Source organism: Apium graveolens, chromosome 9 (assembly GCF_009905375.1).
Source record: "Apium graveolens cultivar Ventura chromosome 9, ASM990537v1, whole genome shotgun sequence".
In the NCBI taxonomy this organism is placed as follows: Eukaryota; Viridiplantae; Streptophyta; class Magnoliopsida; order Apiales; family Apiaceae; genus Apium; species Apium graveolens.
Genome location: NC_133655.1, coordinates 21,183,517 through 21,204,671, shown reverse-complemented (window position 1 = coordinate 21,204,671; position 21,155 = coordinate 21,183,517). Strand labels below are relative to the sequence as shown.

The window sequence follows — 21,155 nt, the reverse complement described above, 5'->3', positions numbered from 1 at the left end:
CTCGCATACTAAGAATAACATAGGATATTCTCTTCCTATACTGGAAGGGGTAGATCCTCTATTGACGTTAACTATCTATATACACAAATCCATATGCCCAGAATAGACCTAATGGATGTCCTTGAGACTAAGGACTAAACCAAAGCACAGTTCATTATATATAAGATAACTTTAACGATCTCAAGTCTAAAGACACTTGTACAACTATCACTCAGTGAATAACTATTGACACGTGAGTAATCTCCATTAGTTGTTCAACTTATCGAGTCATGTTCAGTGAACTTATTCTCTAATAAGCACTTACATACTAGCTATAGTGTCACCCCACAAATGCCTATGAGAACAGACATCCTCCTGAAGGGAGCAAGCATAATATGTACCAATTTTTGCGGATCCACTAACATCCGATTAGTTATCCTATGATCAGGAACTGTTTAAGTCTAGAGTTATCGTCTTCTAGATCTCACTATTATAATCTCATTATAATTCTAAAAGTTTTACTCTAAACTATGGAGCATCTTATTTAAAACACTTTAAATAGATAAAGGCCATAATAAAACCAAAACAAGTCTTTTATTAATTTTAATAAAATCAAATAGGAATACAAGAAAGTTCTTCCTAACTCATCATACATGATTGGATTTAGGACAAACAATTTCACAACTTGTATTATTAATCCAAACAATTATCAATAATACAATCAATCTGACCAAACGGTATTCACTCATGCGATACTTAAGTCAAACAATACTCAAACATGCATCAAAATAATAACGTGTCTATGTATACATAGCCATCACAAACTTGACCACCAACACTAATAACCTAATCTCATTATAATAATAATTGTCTACCCATACAATTTTTACCCAACTCAGTCATGATAATAATTGTCTACTCATACAATTATTACCAAGTCTAATTATGTTTTATATCACCAAGCCCATACTACCTATTGGGTTTAACCCCAACAATTTTTCCCTTCAACCCAATATGATTTAATGCACAACCGAATTAACGGTCACCGTCAAGCCATCGACGTCGATCCGCCAATACCCCCATACAATAACCCCTCCTTCTAGCACAAAAATATTTCTCTTATCTTTTCGACCTTTGAGTAACTATAAATCCCCTTTAGTGACCTCCAACATATTCTTCTTCATCATAACAGTATATCCCAAATCAATTAATTTACCCAATGAAATTAGATTGCGGTTTAACTCTGGCATGTATCTTACTTGAGTTAACTTCTGAACACGACCACTGTGACGTTTCATTGTTACCTCACCAATGCTAACAACCTTTACCCTTTTACTATTCAGTAAAGTTACTATGTTTAGCTGACACTTTTTATAGGACGATGTTAGTGTGTGTGCCCTAGAGACGACATTATTATATGTTTGTTATGAGACATTTTGATTATTAATTATGATTCTATGGATTATTCTTTAAAAATTTATTATATCTTTATTTTCTGCGATGAAATGTTAGATTAATAAATGCATATGTAAATCTATATCTCTGAGTACGTGACTTAGAAATGAGATAATGAGAATATTATTGATATTCCCAAAGGTCCCTGGTCAAGTATTATTGTCAATGGACGATAATAAATACATTGAGACTAATCTGTTTGTTGACTGATGATCACATCTCATTGATCATAGTTATGGTGACACTAAAGTCAAAACACAGGCACTCATATCATATACATGGTGCTGGATTGACCCATTGTGAGATAACATGTTTATAGTGTCATAAGTTAATCTCGCAGTGATAATGATGTATTGGTCCTTAGACCTGAAGTTATTATATTTCTATACGAGAATTAATACAATTTGATACTATTGAAAGTTATCCTTGACCGAGTAATAATAAAAGTAGACATTGGGTATATTATGAATTGTATGAGAAATATGAATGATCTATATGAGAATTTGGCCCTTCTATATTAAGTAGTGATATTTTTGGCCTCTTGACTAAGTAAGACTATAAAATGCATGGTCGTGCTCAAATACTGCTTTGTTTAATAGTTTACTCATTGATCAATGAAATTAGGATTAAACGTTAACATAGGATGACATAATGCATGCCCCGAGTTTGATCTATAATATAAGGCTAAGGGGATTATATTACATTGTACATTATTCACGAAATGTTTGATTGAATCACCAATTATATTAATTACTTGGGTAGAAATGATGGATTACTAGATGCCACTCATTGTTTATAATTTTATTATTAGAAAATATAATTATTGACAACGTAATAATAACCTAAAAGGTCACGCACAGAGAACGTTTAAACGGAATATTATTTAAATTATGAATTTAAATCTTATTATTATTAATTCGAATTTAATTATTAAATTAATTAAGTAAAACTTGATTAATTATATATATTAGAATTCAAATTTAATAATAATAAAAACCCGAAATCATAATGGGTTCTTTAGAAGCCCATTAGATTTAGGGTTTGACCTTATTATTGTTAAAGAGTATAAGATCCTGCTCGGGCCTTCCTGTACCACCTTAAGGTTTTAGTGCGACTGGTTACTAAACATGGTATCAGAGCTCGGTTTAGGGAGGAACTCGGGTTCGAGCACTCCCACCCTCATTTATTTAATTTAAATATTTGTTGTTGGTATTGATATTGGTATTCGTTGTATTTGTCGTTGTCAATCGTAGCGAAAAATATCGTACGTTTGAGGGGGAGTGTTAAAGAGCATAAGATCCTGTTCGGGTATTCCTCTACCACCTTAAGATTTTAGTGCGACTGGTTCCTTACCAATTATCTCTCTCCCCTATATTTAATTTTATGATCCACAAAACTACAATGCAATTACAAAAAGTAAAAATTCAGTGATATTTTTCAAATAAGGTTAGAAAAAAATTGAAAAAAAAACAAATCGAAAAACATAACAAATTGGGGTTATATGGATATTATCAGCGCTATGGGAAAAGTTTTTGTTGGGGCTCATATTAATGCAAATTCTCGGAATCTATAGAAAAAATATTTGTAAATCAAAAATAATTTATTGTACGTTCAGAGAAACACATGTTACGAAATTTTGTTTGTCAAATCATAATACGCGATAAATTATGTACGCGCTCTTGACCGGATGGATGTGAATTCTTTTTCGAATGATGAGTATTATTATGATCCATGAAACACACATAAATTATTAATTAAAATAAAATATGATAGTGTAATTGTGATTAGGATTCATAAAGTGAATGAAGACGCAATAAGAATTTGAATGATATGATATTGGGCATGATGTTTAATTTAGGTGATTTTGAACTTAAATCTTGTAAGCGTGTGAAACGGATTTTTGATCGATACGATAACTAATATCATTAATTTGTTTATATTTTTTTAAATGTTATAAGATGCCTTATATGTATTAAAACTGATATTTTCATTATTTTAAAATAGCTAAATGGATCGACCCGTGACCCAATCAAATTTGTGTTACACATTCTTTAGCATAAACTAAGAATATACTTATACTAATATAAAGATATATTTTGCTAATTACATATTACTAGATTACATCAGGTGCGGTGCAAGAGTTCCTGTTAATATCTATATATTTACAATTATTTAATAATTTAACGAAAAATTTAATATAAATATTTAAATATTAAAGTAACAATTTTACAATATTTGAATAAAATTTATTATTACGTGGATTCGAAACTAAGAACTTATTTGCATCTTTATAAATAATAATATAAATATTTTTTGTTGAAGAGTTTCGAACATGTTAGCTTCAGTATTGATTATTTTAATATTTAGATATAATGGTTCTGATCATTTGATCAAAAAGATTAGACGGTCGTGTGAGAGTGGATAACAAAAATGGAGATTGAATCAAATTACACTCTATTCCGGTCATTATAGTTTAATATAGATTTTTTTTAATTAAAGTAACCTTTATTTATTTGCCATATGTTATTTTTTTTTAATTTTTGAAAGGGTTTTTTCAAAAATAATCATGTTGGAGAAAGTATTTTGAAAAATATGATCCGTAACATTTGCAATCTAATATGCAATTTCGAGTAACCTCGTTTGCAACATTTGCAATCTCGTATGCAACATTAAACGTATTTTTTAAAAAAGATAAAAAACATGGTTATTGAAATTGAAATGTGCACCTCTTCCACTCGGGTCGGGCTAACCCGGAACAATTGAAATAAGGGTTATATAACGCAAAACCCTATTTACTCTTCCGCCTCTCTCTCTCTCTCTCCCTATCTTCCTAAACCCTAATCTCTCTCCCCGTTCATTTGAATCTCTCTCGAAGCCATGCCGAAGCATTACAGACCTGCGGTAATTCATCATTTACTATCATCATTTTCATATACACATACACATATGTTTATTGAATTTGAATATATCGAATTTGATTAAATTGAATTTGATGATATTGATTTTTTTTAATGTACAGGGCAAAAAGAAGGAAGGTAATGCCGCTAAATACATGACCAGGTCTCAAGCTATCAAGTATCTTCAAGTCAGCTTATCTCTCTTCAGGTATATTATTTGTGTAATTATTTGCTGATTGAAGACGAGCCTGCAATATAGTAGTTTAGAATGTTCCGTATAATGTTTGCGTGTTTGTAAATTTGATAATTTTGCAATTAATTGTACTCATGATTGAATTTACTCATTTTTAATGTTAGAGATTATAAATTGTTAAAGGCAATGTAGTGAAAGGAGTGTTTGTGTGTAGGAAATTATGTATTCTGAAAGGAGTGTTTCCTCGGGACCCGAAGAAGAAGGTGAAGGGGAATCATCATACTTATTATCACATGAAGGATATCGCGTTCCTTAAACACGAGCCGTTGGTTGAGAAGTTTAGGGATATGCGTACTTATGATAGGAAGGTAAAGAAGGCTGAGGCGAAAAAAAACAAGGATCTTGCTGAGAGGTTGATGACTCGCAAGCCTACTTATACTCTGGATAGGCTTATTCTTGAGAGGTATGTTTGATGAATTAGTTTTATGTTTTTTTATCTGATGGGGTTTGAGTCGTGTTGAGGTGCTTATTGTTGAATTGTGTCGTATTGCTTGGGTTGTAGGTATCCGAAGTTCGTCGATGCACTTAGAGATCTGGATGACTGTCTTAGTATGGTTCATCTTTTTGCTGCATTACCTGCTATAGAGAGAGAAAAGATCGAAGTAAAACGCGTTCATAACTGCCGAAGGTTTTAAATAGAATTTTCTTGCAAGTGTTTGTACATGCTTTAGTTGGTCAATAATTATATCCAATATAGTTTAAAGTGTTAGCTTGCTAGCATCATTGTTTAAAATTCTTTTTTGCTGATTGTTTAGGCTGAGCCATGAATGGCAGGCATACATATCACGTTGTCATAAATTGCGGAAAGTATTCATCTCCGTGAAAGGCATATATTACCAGGTATCATATGTTTATATTTATATTTTTGCATTTGAATAATGTGTACCCACCCTACCATTGAAAAATGTACATAATTTATTTTATTTGACAGGCCGAAGTTGAAGGGCAGAAGGTGACCTGGTTAACTCCTCATGCATTGCAGCAAGTATTACCTGATGATGTTGACTATAAAGTCATGCTAACTTTTTTGGAATTTTACGAGGTATAGTATTGGCATTATTGTTATTATTATTTTCGCGAGTAATGCATCGATATCGTTATTAGAATACCGGAGCTTTGTATCACGATTTGGTGGCCAAGGTTATCTTTAAGATATTCCAGGGTTTACCAAAATTTCCATAAGCTTGTAATTCGACCGTCGTATCTGGGTGGTGGTTAGAGCAACTCCAGTGCACTCCCTTCCTTACCTATATCGAGTCTAGGTGGACAAATATAGGGGTTTTACATGAAAAACAACACTCCAATGGTTCTCCCCATCCCCTTTAATTTTTAGGAGAGAGAAAACTGAATCCCTTATTTGGGGGAGCAAAATTCAATTCCCTAAAACTTCCATGTCACCTACCACTCAGATCTCAAGTTATTCTTGTCTATTTTAACATTTTCTCTTTTTTCTTCATTTTCACTTATTCAAAATACTAATAAAATATTACTATAAAAGGTATAAGGAACCAATTCAGGGAATACCGTTGGAGTAAAATAACTTTTTGATTCCCTATATATTAGGGAATCATTATTTTACTATATTTTACTGGTTGAAGTTGGGTAACTGTATTAGGAACCTTTAAACTGGCATCAAACACAGAACTGAAGGAACAATTCTGGAAAGTCAAGATCAATGGCACACCTATATGAAGAGATCCTCTTAAAATTCAGCTGTGAACAGCTAAAGTTCATAATTCGAACAATTTATTAATTTGATAGTAGGTTACCAGGTTTATAAATAACGGTTGCTACTCTATTTTTCTGTGCAGACCCTACTGGCATTTGTAAATTTCAAAATTTACAACTCAATCAATGTAAAGTATCCGCCCATCCTTGATCCACGGTTGGAAGCTTTAGCAGCAGGTATATATCTAGCCATGCCGAAATGTTCGTTGTTTGATTGGATTTGAACTTCTCGAGATATATGTACAATTAGTTAATGCTCTATGTTATGCGTATTTAGGATATTAGAGCATGAAACAAAGCTTTCTGACGTTTGGACGTGTGCAGATCTTTATGCATTATCTAGGTATTTTGATGCTAATTCAAATGCCTCCATTGCGAGTTCCCAAACTGTTGCCGTATCTGAAGCCGACAAAGTTAAGGACAAAAAGGATGTCGCGGACCTTGATGAGTCTGAACTTAGGTTAGCTCAACTTCAACACCAACTTCCTTCTAATGAACCTGGTGCATTAATGCGCCTTGTTAAAGATGCTGCTGGCGAGGATGAAGATGATGAAGAAACAAAGGAGTGTAAAACCCTTTTCAAAGATATGAAGTTCTTCTTGAGTCGTGAGGTTGGTTTGGTTTGTTATATTTAAAGAATAGATTCTTGTTATGGGTCTTTCACCAATCAATAGAATTGATTTTTTTGTTGCCCTTTAATTTTTATAACTTATTTTTTTTTATTCGTCGAGGGTTCAATGAAAAATGTAGTAAATTCATTGATTGATAGGCAGGCATTATAATTATTGTAAAGAAATGTGTACATGTCAAGTGCTCAGCTTTAGCAGGCAATGATTTGTGACAGTCTGACCGGGGGGGGGGGTTACTTGACATTTAAAACTGCATTATTAAAATATGGTAGTGAACTTCTGTTGGTTTTTGACATCTGTTCAAAAGTTTCATTGTCATTTTTGTTTTCCAATGTAATAAAATTGTATAAATTGTGGATTTTCTGTGCAGGTTCCGAGAGAGTCCTTGCTTTTTGTGATTCCTGCATTTGGGGGCGTTGTTTCTTGGGAAGGAGAAGGAGCTCCATTTAAGGAAACGGATCAGGGCGTCACTTACCAGGTATCCCTTGAATTGCACTTTTAGAGTGGATCTGAGATTTACTCTTACAAGGATCCTCTGTTTTGATCTTGTAGTTTGATATTCATGCTGCCAAGTACTTCCTAGGGAAGTATTTATGTACATCGTAAGTTAGAAGTTCTTTGCAAAGCATTGTAATTTCAGGAAAAGTTGTAGTGGAAACATTTTTTCGTGCTTGACTACTGTGTTCTTTTGGATCATTCCATCCATAGTTATCTTTTATTACCCTAAGTTACCCTGGAAGCAGGGAGACAGCTTTATCCTAAGTTACCCAAATTTTTCCTTTTTTTTTTCCTTTTTGGGGTGGTATAAGTGCATTTGGTGTTCCAGAAACATTAGTGATTTTGTATCTCTTGAATAGCAACATTAGAAGCAACACGATGTTTTCACTTTAGAGCTTAGGTTATTTTCATTATTTAATAGACAAAAGGTGACATTGATGATATTGAGACTCTTCATTTTACCTTCGAGTACCCGTGTCGGACACTCGACACTTGGACATGGACACTCGGACTCGGACACTTATTTTAAGCCAAAAACATGCATATTTTCCAAAATGTTTCCGAGTCCGATACTTGGACACGTGTCCGTGTCGGACACTTCTAGCCGAGTCCGAGTAACATAGTGATATTCTATTCCTAATTGATAAATGAAATTGTGTACTTCAATCTGTGGTTGTAAGAATCTACTCCTGCAATGAGGGAAGTGAGGATTTGGACTTGGTCACTGTGAGAATGCTCTCTGACCATTTAGCTAAACGAAATAGGAACACAATTTATAAGCTCATAATTGATCTGTTTAACAATAGAAAGGAACTGATGGTACTGAACTGATGGTACTGAACTCTGAAGTATAATTAACAGAACATGGCAGAAGTGTGAGAAGAATGAGAGAGAAAAATATGCTTAAGAAATACATGATGAGAGAGATCGAGATGATGTTAATAAATTGAAGACCAGAAATGATGGGAGTTCATATGCTGTGCGGAAGATTTACTTGCATATTTTTGCAAAGTACATCTCTATTTAATTTAAATGCCCTGAATTTTTAGTTCAGACTATTTTTGTTATCCAGTTTATATGTGTACATATTATGAAATGCACGCACATGCTGGAGTTTTTTAATAGTAATATTAAACTAAGCATGATTATAGATGGTGGAGTGTTGATTGATGCTCGTTATACATTGATAATGTTGACGTGTTTGTAATATCTGCAGATTGTTGACAGACCTACACAGGGACACAAATTCTTTTCCAGAGAATATGTTCAACCACAATGGGTTTTTGATTGCATAAATGCAAGGATCATATTACCTACTGAGGAATATATGGTGGGAAGGTACGTATTGGAATTTTCTTTTATTCTGTCTTTGTTATTGGTTCCAATTATATGCCATAGTGGAAATGCCTTCTTCTACTCCTTTGTTAGATAATGTGCAGACTGGTTATTTCCTGTCATATAGCGACTTCAAATGCTCGTCATTGGCTTGTGTAGAACACTTGACTAATATTTGGCCAGTGAACATAACCGCGGACTTGCATTTGCATGCTTAACGTCTTTTCTTTGCTCTGACTGTATGACAGGATTCCTCCACCACATTTATCACCATTTGTGGTTTACGGGCCGGACGAGCATGTTCCGGATTATGCAGAAACCATTAAGAGGCTTCAGGCTGCTGCAAGGAAAGAGATATTGCCGTTGCCTGGACTGGTGGGAGTGGAAGATTTGGAAAATCCTCAAAATTTACTGGATGAAGGCATTATTGACCGATCAGAAGCTATTGAAGTAGCCAAGAGAAAACGGAAGGCATGTTTTATTACCAACTTTTGGTTGTAAATCTCTTTTACAAATTTCCAAATTCAATGTGCATCTAGTTTCTTTGATTTCTTTAGGCAACAAATAATAATTTTGCATCTGCTTACTTGCATGATATGTGAGTGCCTCTCGTTAACGGAGGGTGTCTACTTTGTTCAAATTAGGTTGCTCAGAGTAGCTGAGATTTAGTGCAATTAAGGTTATGCAAAGGTCCATAAGTGGCCAACTTGGTGAAGTCAATTATGATTTATTTTCCCTGCTTTTTGTATTGTACCAAGTATGACAAACCGATTATATACCTAATATAATTATCTCCCACTTGGAAGTAGTTCTGAGGAGGTAAGATGTAAGCAGACCGTCACTCTAGTCCAAGGAATGGAGTGGCCGTAATTTTATTTTTGTAACTTAAATTATTATGTTAGACTCGTGGAAATTGTTAAACAAGTCTCCCTCGGTTAATATCGTACTTCGCAACTAAACATATTATTTCTGGTGTTTGTCATTTTGCAGTTGTCAATTCTTCAGAAGCAGCATCTTGATGAACTAAATAAAGAAGTTAAAGGAGAGAAGGTATCTTTTGAGTCAAATGTAAGTGACAAGAAATCTGAGACTGAAACAGGAGATGTTAAAGTTGATCATCTACAAGAAGAAAGGGATGAAGAATCTATACTGAAGTCTTCTATGTCACGCAAGCAGAGGGGACTTTATGAGGCCATGCAGGTTGTTTTGTTGATCCCTTGTGCTATCCAGATTTCCATTGTTTTGTGTGATATATATATATATATATAATATATTTCAATATGGTTGTTAAATTAATTTAATAACACTTTTAGTTTCACCAATTAACATAAATTCTGCTTCATTATACCTATTACACATGCATTAAAAAATAGCTCTCTACTATTAGGATTGTAATTTTTACAAGGTCGGCTCATTTACACTAATAGTTTCTTTGAATAAAACTTCACGTGGCTTGCAAATAATATTGTAAAAATTTTGTGGAGCTTGTAGTGCTGTACCTATCATTGTTGGTATGTGTACATAACACTGGTACATGACTTGATTACTAAGTTAGACCTCTGTGATTACAAGTATTTTTTTGTTCAAGAAAATAGTAGTGCCGATGTTTAGAGCAGGTAAACTAGGATTTTAGTCTTAATAGAATTAGTTTCTCTTGCTTTTAGCTTCTATGCAAGCAGTACAGGTCTTGGTACACATTACCTGCACAAAGATTTTAGGACCGTCTCATTCAGAAAGACCAGTTAGCTCGATTGCATATTGACACGTGTATAATGCTAGATAACAGTGATTTGGAACCTAGGATTATGCTACAAGATTATATTAAAGTAAATTTTGTACAATACATGCAAATGTTGGGCATTTATTACTATAGGTTTCACTTTTTCCAAAAATAATCCGATGATGATTTGGTCATTACCTGAACAACAATGAAGTTAAAAAGGGATAACATCAAGTCTTATCATTTATTCTTTGACAAGTTTTTTGTTCTCTAATTGTTCTATTATTTACTACTATAAAGTATAAATTGATAAGTGCAATTAGCTCTTGGATCCATTAGTTTTTTGCTTCGTATCTTGCATTGTTGACTTGTATATCTTATAATTTCTAATTTTCAGATCGGCCGAGAACGGAAAAAAGCCAAGACTAACCTAATCAAGGAAAGAAAGAGATTGTTGGATGAAGCCAAGAAGTCTAGTACATGAATATAAAAAGGTTCCATGAAGGTGATCCATATTTTTGTGTAGAGATGCGAATTTGCAGAGTGGAGAAGGAAAGCCGGTGTTGGTTTCTGAAGTAAAGCCTTGGAGATACCCAGACTAAGTGAATTTGAACTTGCTACCAAAAATGTGGTTTCTTGTTTTTTTGGCCCAAGTAGGATTGAATCTTTTTTTTTCCAACTATATTGTCAACTGGAATGTTGTTATGTATGTACGCCAGATATTCACCATACTCATAATTATTTAATTAAAATTACATTTGGTGCTTCATTTTGAAAAAAACAATAAGGTGTGGCGTGCATGAAGGTTGTTACCTCATTATAATATTCATTTGTAAGCAATTTTTAGAAACTTCATTGTGAGGAACAACAAATTTGTTTCCTATCAAAACGGACATGGAGGCAGTCTAGCCCAACACTCAGAAATAAATTTACTTTACATTGTTGATTGGGGGAACACCGAGTTTGATAGACAACTAATAACTGTGAACAGTCTTTATGGAAAAACAAAACAAAGCAAAATCATCAATGAACCAATGATAGTTTGCAGGCGGAATTGTCAAATAATTTGCTAGCAGCAACAAGCAAACTAGTTAAGAAACTGCCAGGAATTTGGCTGAAATCATGAAGTGCAGACATCAAACATCAAACATGAGACTTAATGGCAGAACTGTAACCGGTTAGATCATCATAGTATTTAGACCAAAGCATTACTCCTCCATAATTCTTGGTGCTCTTGATCAATTTCAGGATCTTTGATATCAGAACATCTGCAGGAACAAATCCACTTGACGCAGCGGAAGGTGCAGCTGGGAGGCCAAGAAAGAAATTTGTAGCAGGAATATTACTTGTCCATTGATCCCAGGTATCTTTTACTGCAGATGCATCGCCGTTGTACTGGCAGTAATTGTTGTAAAACTGAATCCATATGTCATCGAAAAGTCCAGTTGACAGAGCTTTCCCCATGTACGCGTCAGGATAGGGACACTGTGGTGCTGCTGTCAAGTAAACCTTCTTATTCGATTTAAATCCTTTCAGGAATCTGCACTAAATACATCAAACATCACTATTCGCAACACAGATATTCTATTTTTCTCTTGTGATCAAAATCACTATTCTCTTTACAACATGAACAACATATAGATAGTATTATCACCTTGCAAGTTCATCCCAATGGTCTAATGTACCCCCTTCGATATCAAAGTCGATACCATCCAACACAGCATCACCAAATGGCCTAGTTTTTGAGGAGCCTCCCAAGAAGTTGTCCCACAAGTACTGAGCCACATTCTTCGCGTCCTGTGTAGAAGATAGGAAATAGGAGCCATCAGCACCTCCAATAGAGAGCATGACCTTAACACCTTGTCTTTGGCACGACTTAATGTCGTTTGCTAAGCTAGTGCATCCTCCCTTGCTCAAAGGATCACAGTGTTTTTCCAAGTCCAAGCCTGGAACCTGGTTATTCCCAAAAACAGCTAAAAATGCTATGTTGACATAAGCAAATTTTCCAGTGGAACACGTATCAGCTAAAGATCCCTCCTCGACATTTTGTCCCCAGTAGATTGCAATGCTGCCACTGTAAGAGCTGCTAGTCATTGCAGCAAAGAGTAAGATCAAGAGACAATAAGATTTACTGCCCATGGTGTTATTGATGAAGAGAGGCGCAACGGACGATTTCGTTTGGGGATTGTAAATGAACGTTTAGTCTGGTTATATAAGTTTCCGGAAATGCTTTCATGGACGTAGATAGTAGAAATGCGACAAAAGTTTAGGAGACAAATGCTTAGTTTGAATAAGTTGGTGGCTATACCAATGCAATCTGCTTGATGCTTATGAGATTTCAGGTAACAGTTCCAAATCACATATGCTAATCAATTAATCTCTCTTCCCAGTCTACCTCAAAAAATTAAGATTTTGTCTTGTGATTAGCGATATTGAATCATCATAATGTATATTTATTTACGGAGAAGTTGAGATTCCAACTGTATTTAGTAGGAGTCCCCAGGCTTTGTTCAGGGATATTTTTTAAGGAAAATGTTAGAGGTATCAAATTAATTTTCAATAAAATGTCATGTGTCAAATATTTATTGGTTAAATGAAAATGATCATGTAAAATTATTTTATATCGGATAATTATTTTATAACAACGTTTTGTACAATTTGCATCAAAAACACCAATAAAATCATTTCATACTGGACAATTATTCTGTAACAACTTTTTATTTATTTAAAAGTATAACTTCAAAATTCATATGCTTTCTTATTTATTTATAATTATATTTTTTAAATTAAAGTATAAAAGTTAAAACTTTATCCAAGAAACGAAACGGAAAAAAATGAGTCATGGAAATAATTCTCTTTTACAACTTAAAATAAAATTATGAAATCAAAATAACGCTTGTATTGAAATGAAAAGATTAAAAAATGTAATTTACACAAATACGCTCGTAAATTAAAACGTAAGAAATTTATTATGAGTGGTATAATTTAGAAAGTGCTTAAATTTTGTACAGGGAGAATTACTCTTGTTTGAAATTTTAAAATGTGAAATATCATATATTTAACTTTTCAGTTATACGTTTAATTGATTATCAAGAATTGAGCATATTTACCAAACGATTTGTAAATTAATATAATAATAATAATAATAATAATAAAATTTGTGTAATACGGTACTTAGTTTTTCAATTAATTAACAATATAAAATATTAACGTGTACACTAATTTTGTAGAAAACTCGTTCCCGGATTAAACGTGGCGAATTTAGTTGGGCACCGTCACGCCGCCAATGAGAGAATCCAAAACTAGATGAAACATCGAAACAGCATATTCTCTTGACGACGCCGTATCTACGAACACAAATAGTGTCGGGTACAGCTGTATCTAGGAGCGGGAATTAGAGCCGTTGTTCAACCAAACACCAAAAATTGGCGCCAAACCAAAATTTCCATCTGCCCTAAATTTTCCGGGCAGCCCAAAATCATATTAAAACCGCCCCCAATTATTTTATCTTATAGTATTATATATACACACACTTTTCCCCAAATTTATACTATAGTGATAAATCATAATATAGATATACCATAACTTTGCTCTATCTCTCTCCCTTTCTCCTATCCAAATCACAAATCTCTCTCCTTTTGCCGCCCATTCAAAGCCTTTATCTCTCTCTCTCTCTCTCGATTTTACTTTTCTCTCTAGCTAGTCCACTATAATTTCACAATTTTCCAATCAAAATAGCATCTATAATCTCTCTTTCACACACCCTTTTAGCTTATTCTCATTCTCTCCCTAATTTTCTTGATTCCCATTTCTAAAAATCAAGAATCCATTTTTCATATTCATAAAGATTGCATTTTTATTCAAGATTTCGACATGGGCTTGTCCAAGAAACACCAAACAGATGAAGGAGTAGATTCTAAGAAATGGGTAATTGCTGGAATTGCCATTAGAGCTCCATTGAGATGCATTTCTACAAAACCAAGAGAAGGGTATGTTGAAGAAGATGAAGAGAAGCAGCAACATATAACAACTCCTACTGCAAAAGAAGCAAGAATTCCAAAGAAATTGAAGTGCCCACCTGCACCAAGAAAGCAACCACAGACATCTTCATGTCAGTTTACTGGAGTAAGGGAGTTCTTCACTCCTCCAGACCTGGAATCTGTATTTATTCGTCGCGTCGAAAGAGCTAATTGAATTGGTTGATTAGTGTGGCCTTGTGTTATGAAATGTGTTTTTTTGAGATTAGTTATCATAAGTTATAGTGTTTTAGTGTTGGGTTTAGTTGAGTTAGTTTAGGTTAGGAGTTTTTAGAGTTTGAAGGTGTAAAAATATATTTACAAGTATAGTAGTAGTGTTATGCAGAAAGAAAGCTAGTGTTTTTTTGTTCAATGTTTGGTTTTGTGATAATAGATCATTTTGCAAGCTTTGTTTTGTCCATTTCCTTCAATTTTTCTTGTATTGTGTTTGTTTTTGTTACACTGTTTGGTCTTTTATACGCTTCTGCAAAATTTTAGTGACAAATTCTTAAGCATGTGCTTCTTAATGAAATGACAAAGCTCAATTTTTATGGGTGTAAATTTATTAGCTTTTGTTCAATTAAAGTGAAATCTTTACATATCACAAGTTGTAGGCCTAATGTGTAATTCTAACTTCTTAGACATGACAATAAACATGTTCATAGAAGTTTGTTTTGAATGATAATCTTTTATGCTAATTGCTGGTTGCCTTAGTCTTGACAAACACAAAGCATATGTTGAGGGGAATGCATTTTTTTAAAGTTATGATTATCAGAGTAAAGTATAGTTTGATAACCCATTATTGATGTACTAAACTAAAAGATGTTCTTATTTTGTTCTAATATCCAAGTAAAATTTAGAGGTGCTTGTAATTTGTTCACGTTCTTACGTTTACAATCTTGTGTTTATATGGAGATGGAATTTTATCAAAGTTTGGTAGTTTGGTGACGGTGGGCTAATATGATATCTTTGTGCAAAGCCTTCAAAATTTGCTGCTGCTTTCATCAAGTTTATCACCGCCCACTCCACATTCAAACTTGTCCACCACACAACTACAAATCAATTGTAGTGTACTATATTGTACATACTATTTGTGAAGAGTAGGCCATATGTACAACTACCACCTTCAAAGTTCGATTCCAGATACAGTTTCTTTTACTACCAATTGCCAATTTATGAACTGGAAATTTAACAATAGCTTTTTTACTAGATTTAGGCTGAGTGTTTGCGTAAACAATTTCTTTTTTAAGTATTGATACAAGACACACGAAATTCTACCCTAAAATACTTCCAATTTATATTTTTTTAATAACTTATAAGCAAATGTGTAGTACTCCCTCCGTTCCACTTAAATGTTTACGACGCATTTCGAGGTTTTTATAAAGTATAGTTTTATAATTTTTTTTTTGAATAAAAGTTTTATTTTTAAACTTTTATTCAATTTTTTTTTTGAAAAGACATTATGAACTATACTTTATAGAAATATCAAAATACGTGCCGAATAGTAACGTAAACATCCAAGTGGGACGGATGGAGTATTGATTTTTAAGATAAATCTAAGAATTAACGAGAATTGAACCTAGAAATTGTACCACTCACGATATGATCGAACTGGATCGCTTAGATTACATCATTGTGCCCTGGATCGACTATGTTTAAATTACTTGGATTCAAAATATTTTATGACTGTACCTCCAACTTGTCGCTTAAGTACGATTTATCTTAGTTAACGTGATTTGCAAGTTATTGCGTAAGCCGTGGGGTTTACCCAGTACGCATCCGAAAAGTAGCGCCTGCGGATTCTCTCCGATAAAAAAATATTGTACTAATATACTATACTCTTTTTCTGCTAAATATATTCATTTATCACTTAATAAAAGACTTAAAGTCTCAAAGTACCGCAATTGGTTTAAAGCCTCTACCGTACTCTCTATAGTCTTCAAATATGGCCCATGGCCCATCTCCACCTGAAGCACTCTATCAATTTGCAACGCTAAGTTCCTCGTAATGCTTATTTCACATTGAAAGGACAAAAACAAATGAGATTGTGATACAATAGAATCCTATGTGGGGTTTATGCCCTGTTTGGTGCCTATGACCCATGGCACTTATTGACAAAGACATGTTGGTGCAATGTAAAAGTTTGCAGGTCAAATTCATGTGCTTTTGACTATAATTAAATTCATGTTTATCATCCACCAAACAGCCCATTTGTTCTGTTTCATGGTTGCAATTATTATGTGCATGATCAACAAAAGTTTGTTCAAAGGTGATAAGTTTGAGGGCTCGATTTGCATTTGATTGCCTTGTAAAATCTCATCTTAAAGGTAATTTTTAGTTATAAATAGCAAATAACAGGAGTATTGATTATGGTGGATGATAAATAATTTACAAGTTATCATAAATGAAAGTTGATATTGCTCAGTTGGTTACGGTGCCCGTTTGACAAATTTTAAAATAAGTAACTTATAATTTAAACTGAATAAGTGAGTGATAAGTGATAAATTGATAAGTACTTATAAATTATACAAGTGTTTGGATAATTTAATTTATAAGTCATAACTGTTTTTATTTAAATGAACTAAAATAAATAATTTATATATATAGTTATCTTAATTTTTATATTTTAAATTAGATTAACATTTAAAAAAATATATTCGAAAATTAAAATTGATAAAAAAATAAAAAAATCAAAAATAAGTTGAGAAAAAGTACGTCGTTACTAACATTCAACTTATCAGCTTATAAATTATAAATTCAAATTATAAATTGGGTCGACAAACATTTATCAATAAACTGGCTTATAACATTTGACAAACAGGCTCATAATTCCTTTTCTTCTCATCTTTCTCGGGCTCGTGCCATTTCCATTGTGAGAATAAATAGGTGATCTTGAAGAAGAAATGATAAAATAAAACTAGAAAGTGCGTGTTTTTTGTGTGTACAGGAGATATATCCGTAAAATTTAAGCTACCCGGCATTGTAATCCTTGATCTTTATATGCCAAGAATTAGAGATAGAGATATATCTGTAGACTGAATCGTTTCTCGGAAGGATGGAGGACGCTAAGAGCACGCATATGACGTACATGTGCGCGAGGTACTAATCAGGGGCTCCGTCCCTTTTACGGTACAGAGGAACGAGAAGTTCATGTTTTTGGTATGCATGTTCAAAAAATTCCAAAAATGGTACATAACGCCTGTACTTTCGGGGATTTTCAATTGACACCTAGAACAAGTGGCGTTCTGGGGTCATTTATATTTTTTTTCCTGCGAGGAATAATGACTTGTGTTTGTTTTGAACGAAATTAAATTAGATGAAGGGCTATTTTTGGACTATCATATTAAATTAACTGAAAATGTTTTCAGTTAATTTTTTTTGTGAGCTTGTAATGTAAACTTATTTTATGTGTGTATTTTTTAATTTAAATAAAAAATCGTATAAATAAGACTTTTCTAGCTCCGAAAAGGGTGTCGTGCAACGTGAGATCAAAATTTTTAGGTGAGGGCATGTTTTGGCACGGGCGTATGTAAATAACCATAGATTTATTGGGTTCCAAATTTTTTTGTTGTGTTGTAATGTAAACCTATTTTTGGGAAAAATTTAATTTTGAATTAAAAATTTATATGACCAACATTTTTGTAGCTTCGAAAATGGTGTCTTTAGCGGCGAGAGCGTAATTGTCACGCGTTGGCAAATTTGTGCACGGGCAAATTTAAATAACCGAAAATTTGTTTAGGTCCATTTTTCTATTGTTTGGTAGGTATGTAAAATTTTTTTGAGTCTGTATGATTAAATAATAAATTTTATTTATTTGAGAGAGGGTGTCATAACGTTAAATGTAAAAACGTTAACTGTTAGACGTAGACATAAAATGAACGTGCAATGAGCATTGGAAACCAAAATATTATGATAGAACAAGTAAATAATGAAATGGAAAACAAAGAAACGGAACCATATTACAAGTAGACTGCTTGTAATAGCAGTAGTACATATGTTTGACAACAAGATCACGTGTTTTAGTGTGGGTGCCCTGGGCATTTCTTACTACGCTTGGTGTGACCTTCTTGGTTACATAAACTACATTTCTTTCCGGACCGCGGGCTATCAATCTCCGTTCGGATCCGCACCGATTGTCCCTTATCCCCGCATTTTTTCTTTAGTTTTTTCAAGGACTCTTCCGGCACTAACTTTCCATACCCCTGCCAAGGTACGGGTAAGTCGTAGTTCCAGTATTCAGTTGGTTCCAACGGATAAATTATTGGTCTGTACAAGTCCTGCATTGTTTGGTTCTTATGGAAATGTTCGATGAAATGCTCCCAACTCAATCCATGTGTTATACAACCTGCCATTGCATGGGAGCACAACATGTGATGGGTCGCCCATTTTCCACAGGTGCACGTACGGTCATTGAGGTTGACAACCTGGGTTTTACCTCCCTTTACCGTCCCCTTAGCAGTTGTGTACTGATGTGTTAGTATTTTCATAATCCCGCGGAGACGATGGAAAGTAATAACCGTATGTCCTGTTGCCTTCCTCCGAATTTTTGCTAACATAACGGCGGAACGTGCTGATAAGTGGCATTTTATACCACTTAGAACGTCTTAAAATAGCTTAAATTGGTGTCTTGAAATCAAGTATTTTGTGTATTTGATGCGTTTTTCTAGTGTTTGTGCATTTCAGGGTATTAGTTGCATTTCGGGGGAGTAATCATCAAGAATAAGCCTTGGCACGTGTTTAGCATTGCGAGAGGGAAGGAAGGAGCAGATTACAACGAAGAAACGGAACAAACTCAGAAAAAATCCAGTAGGGGTCTGAGCGCCCGCTCAGCTATGCTGAGCGGCCGCGCAGGGTCGGGAAAAAAGATAAATTATTTTAGACTTCTATTTCTGTTTGGCTTCCAACTTCTGTGTAATATGAGTTTTATGGGACTTCTATATAAGTAGATTCAAAGACGTTTCACATAGGTTGGATCGTTGTATTAAGCAAGGAGAGAAGGAGATAAGGAAGAAGACCGTTTTAGCACACCGCAACGAAGAGGTAACATATTTTCTTGTGATTCTTTATTTCGTTGTAACGTTGGATGCTAGTTTTCTTGTTTTGAACCTATTTACTCTTGTGACGTACTCTGGTTAATATAATTAGTTTAGTTATTATTCTCTTGTGTTTATTTATCATGTTTTCATATGAACCCATGATGATGAATAATGCTAACATGGGCTAATCGTGATCATGGGGTCGTAACAGATTTACTATTGAATTCTTTAGTTAGTTGTTTAATATCTTAGTGTGTGATGATTGTATGATATCTAGTACTGGTTGTGCGTATTCGTCTTATGTGTGTCGCGAACATATAAGATAAGGTGTTAATCTCTTGTGAAGCAATGGTGGATCTTGAGATTTAGAACTTGCCATGCTAGCATAGGTTCATGTATGATGTTGCATGATTAGTGGGTAACTCTAACCATTTTATTCGCCCTGTGTAATAAAAAAGAATAACTTGTGCTTAAATCATTATGTTGTCAATTTCTGTAGACATATAGGAACTCAACATAATTGATGCCTATTCAACTTCTATCTTAATTGTGGATGTTTGGTAGAATGGTATTAGTACAATGAAAGTTGGCTTTTATCAGTTTCGTGTTATTCGATTAATATCATCACTGTTGCATGCTAAGGGTAATAACAATAACTATTGAAGGAAGCAGTAATGAAGTTGTGATCTCATGAGTATTTTAATATTGTTAATTCGAAGTGTTAATTAAGTGGTTAATTTTAGTAGTTAATTGCAGTTAATAATTAGTTAATCAAAATCTAAGTGTTATTCTCTTAACATTGAGAAATAATCATACATTGGTGAGTGAGTTTAATTGAAAATAATTAGTCTGAGTCTCTGTGGGAACGAACTAGAAAGTATTCTATATTACTTGCGAACGCGTATACTTGCGTGTGTTAATAGCGCGTGTTTTCGCCCTAACAAGTTTTTGGCGCCGCTGCCGGGGACTCGGCGTATTTGTTTAGTTTATGTACTTACCATCATTGGTCGTTAGGACTCAGTGATTAAGACGTTTTTGTTACTTATTGTTTTCGGTTGTGTTTCAGGTACTTTAGTGAGCGTTTATGCAAACTCGTTCTCGTACTCGCAAGAGGACTTTAGATACAGCTGAGGAGACAGACGAAGTTCTTGATATTCCGGAGAAGATAGATTTTGAAGATTCAGAATCAGGAAGTGAGCAGAAAGAACCAGTAATCATGGGTGATCGTATTGTTCTGGCTGATCCAGCTCTTATGGACTTTTCTCGGCCTAAAATTGATGACATTCAGTCAAGCATTCTTCATCCGGCTATTCATGCTAACACTTTTGAAATCAAGCCGGGCACTATTCAGATGGTGCAGAATTCTGTTTCTTTTGGAGGTGCTGCGACTGAATACCCCAACATGCACATAAGGAATTTTGTCGAGATCTGCAGTACTTTCAAATATAATGGCATGACTGATGAGGCTATCAAGCTGAGGCTTTTCCCATTCTCACTGAGGGACAAAGCTAAGGACTGGTTACATTCTGAACCAGCTGGGTCCATCACTACTTAGCAAGATCTTGCGCAAAAGTTTCTGGTGAAGTTTTATCCAATGGCAAAGACTGCT

General features: G+C 34.1%; 3 protein-coding genes across 3 annotated transcripts; 2 read left to right on the top strand and 1 right to left on the bottom strand.

Annotated features, from left to right (window-relative positions):
- The first annotated feature begins 4,184 nt into the window (after window positions 1-4,184).
- On the top strand, window positions 4,185-11,263 carry LOC141683975 (pescadillo homolog). Its single transcript, XM_074488791.1, has 13 exons — window positions 4,185-4,335; window positions 4,454-4,539; window positions 4,739-4,987; window positions 5,087-5,212; window positions 5,340-5,424; window positions 5,516-5,626; window positions 6,396-6,489; window positions 6,637-6,923; window positions 7,312-7,419; window positions 8,656-8,777; window positions 9,023-9,245; window positions 9,765-9,974; window positions 10,892-11,263. The coding sequence occupies exons 1-13, from the start codon at window positions 4,312-4,314 to the stop codon at window positions 10,976-10,978; spliced, it is 1,812 nt and encodes a 603-aa protein (XP_074344892.1). The 5' UTR covers window positions 4,185-4,311; the 3' UTR covers window positions 10,979-11,263.
- A 7-nt stretch (window positions 11,264-11,270) lies between these two features.
- On the bottom strand, window positions 11,271-12,670 carry LOC141683977 (acidic endochitinase-like). The gene is made up of 2 exons (XM_074488792.1): window positions 12,149-12,670; window positions 11,271-12,034 (listed from the first exon to the last, which is right to left on the bottom strand). Exons 1-2 carry the CDS (start codon window positions 12,631-12,633, stop codon window positions 11,638-11,640), a joined length of 882 nt encoding a protein of 293 aa, XP_074344893.1. The 5' UTR covers window positions 12,634-12,670; the 3' UTR covers window positions 11,271-11,637.
- Window positions 12,671-14,038: 1,368 nt separating this feature from the next.
- On the top strand, window positions 14,039-15,055 carry LOC141684685 (cyclin-dependent protein kinase inhibitor SMR6). The gene has a single exon (XM_074489765.1). It carries the CDS (start codon window positions 14,368-14,370, stop codon window positions 14,686-14,688), a length of 321 nt encoding a protein of 106 aa, XP_074345866.1. The 5' UTR covers window positions 14,039-14,367; the 3' UTR covers window positions 14,689-15,055.
- The last annotated feature ends 6,100 nt before the right edge of the window (window positions 15,056-21,155 follow it).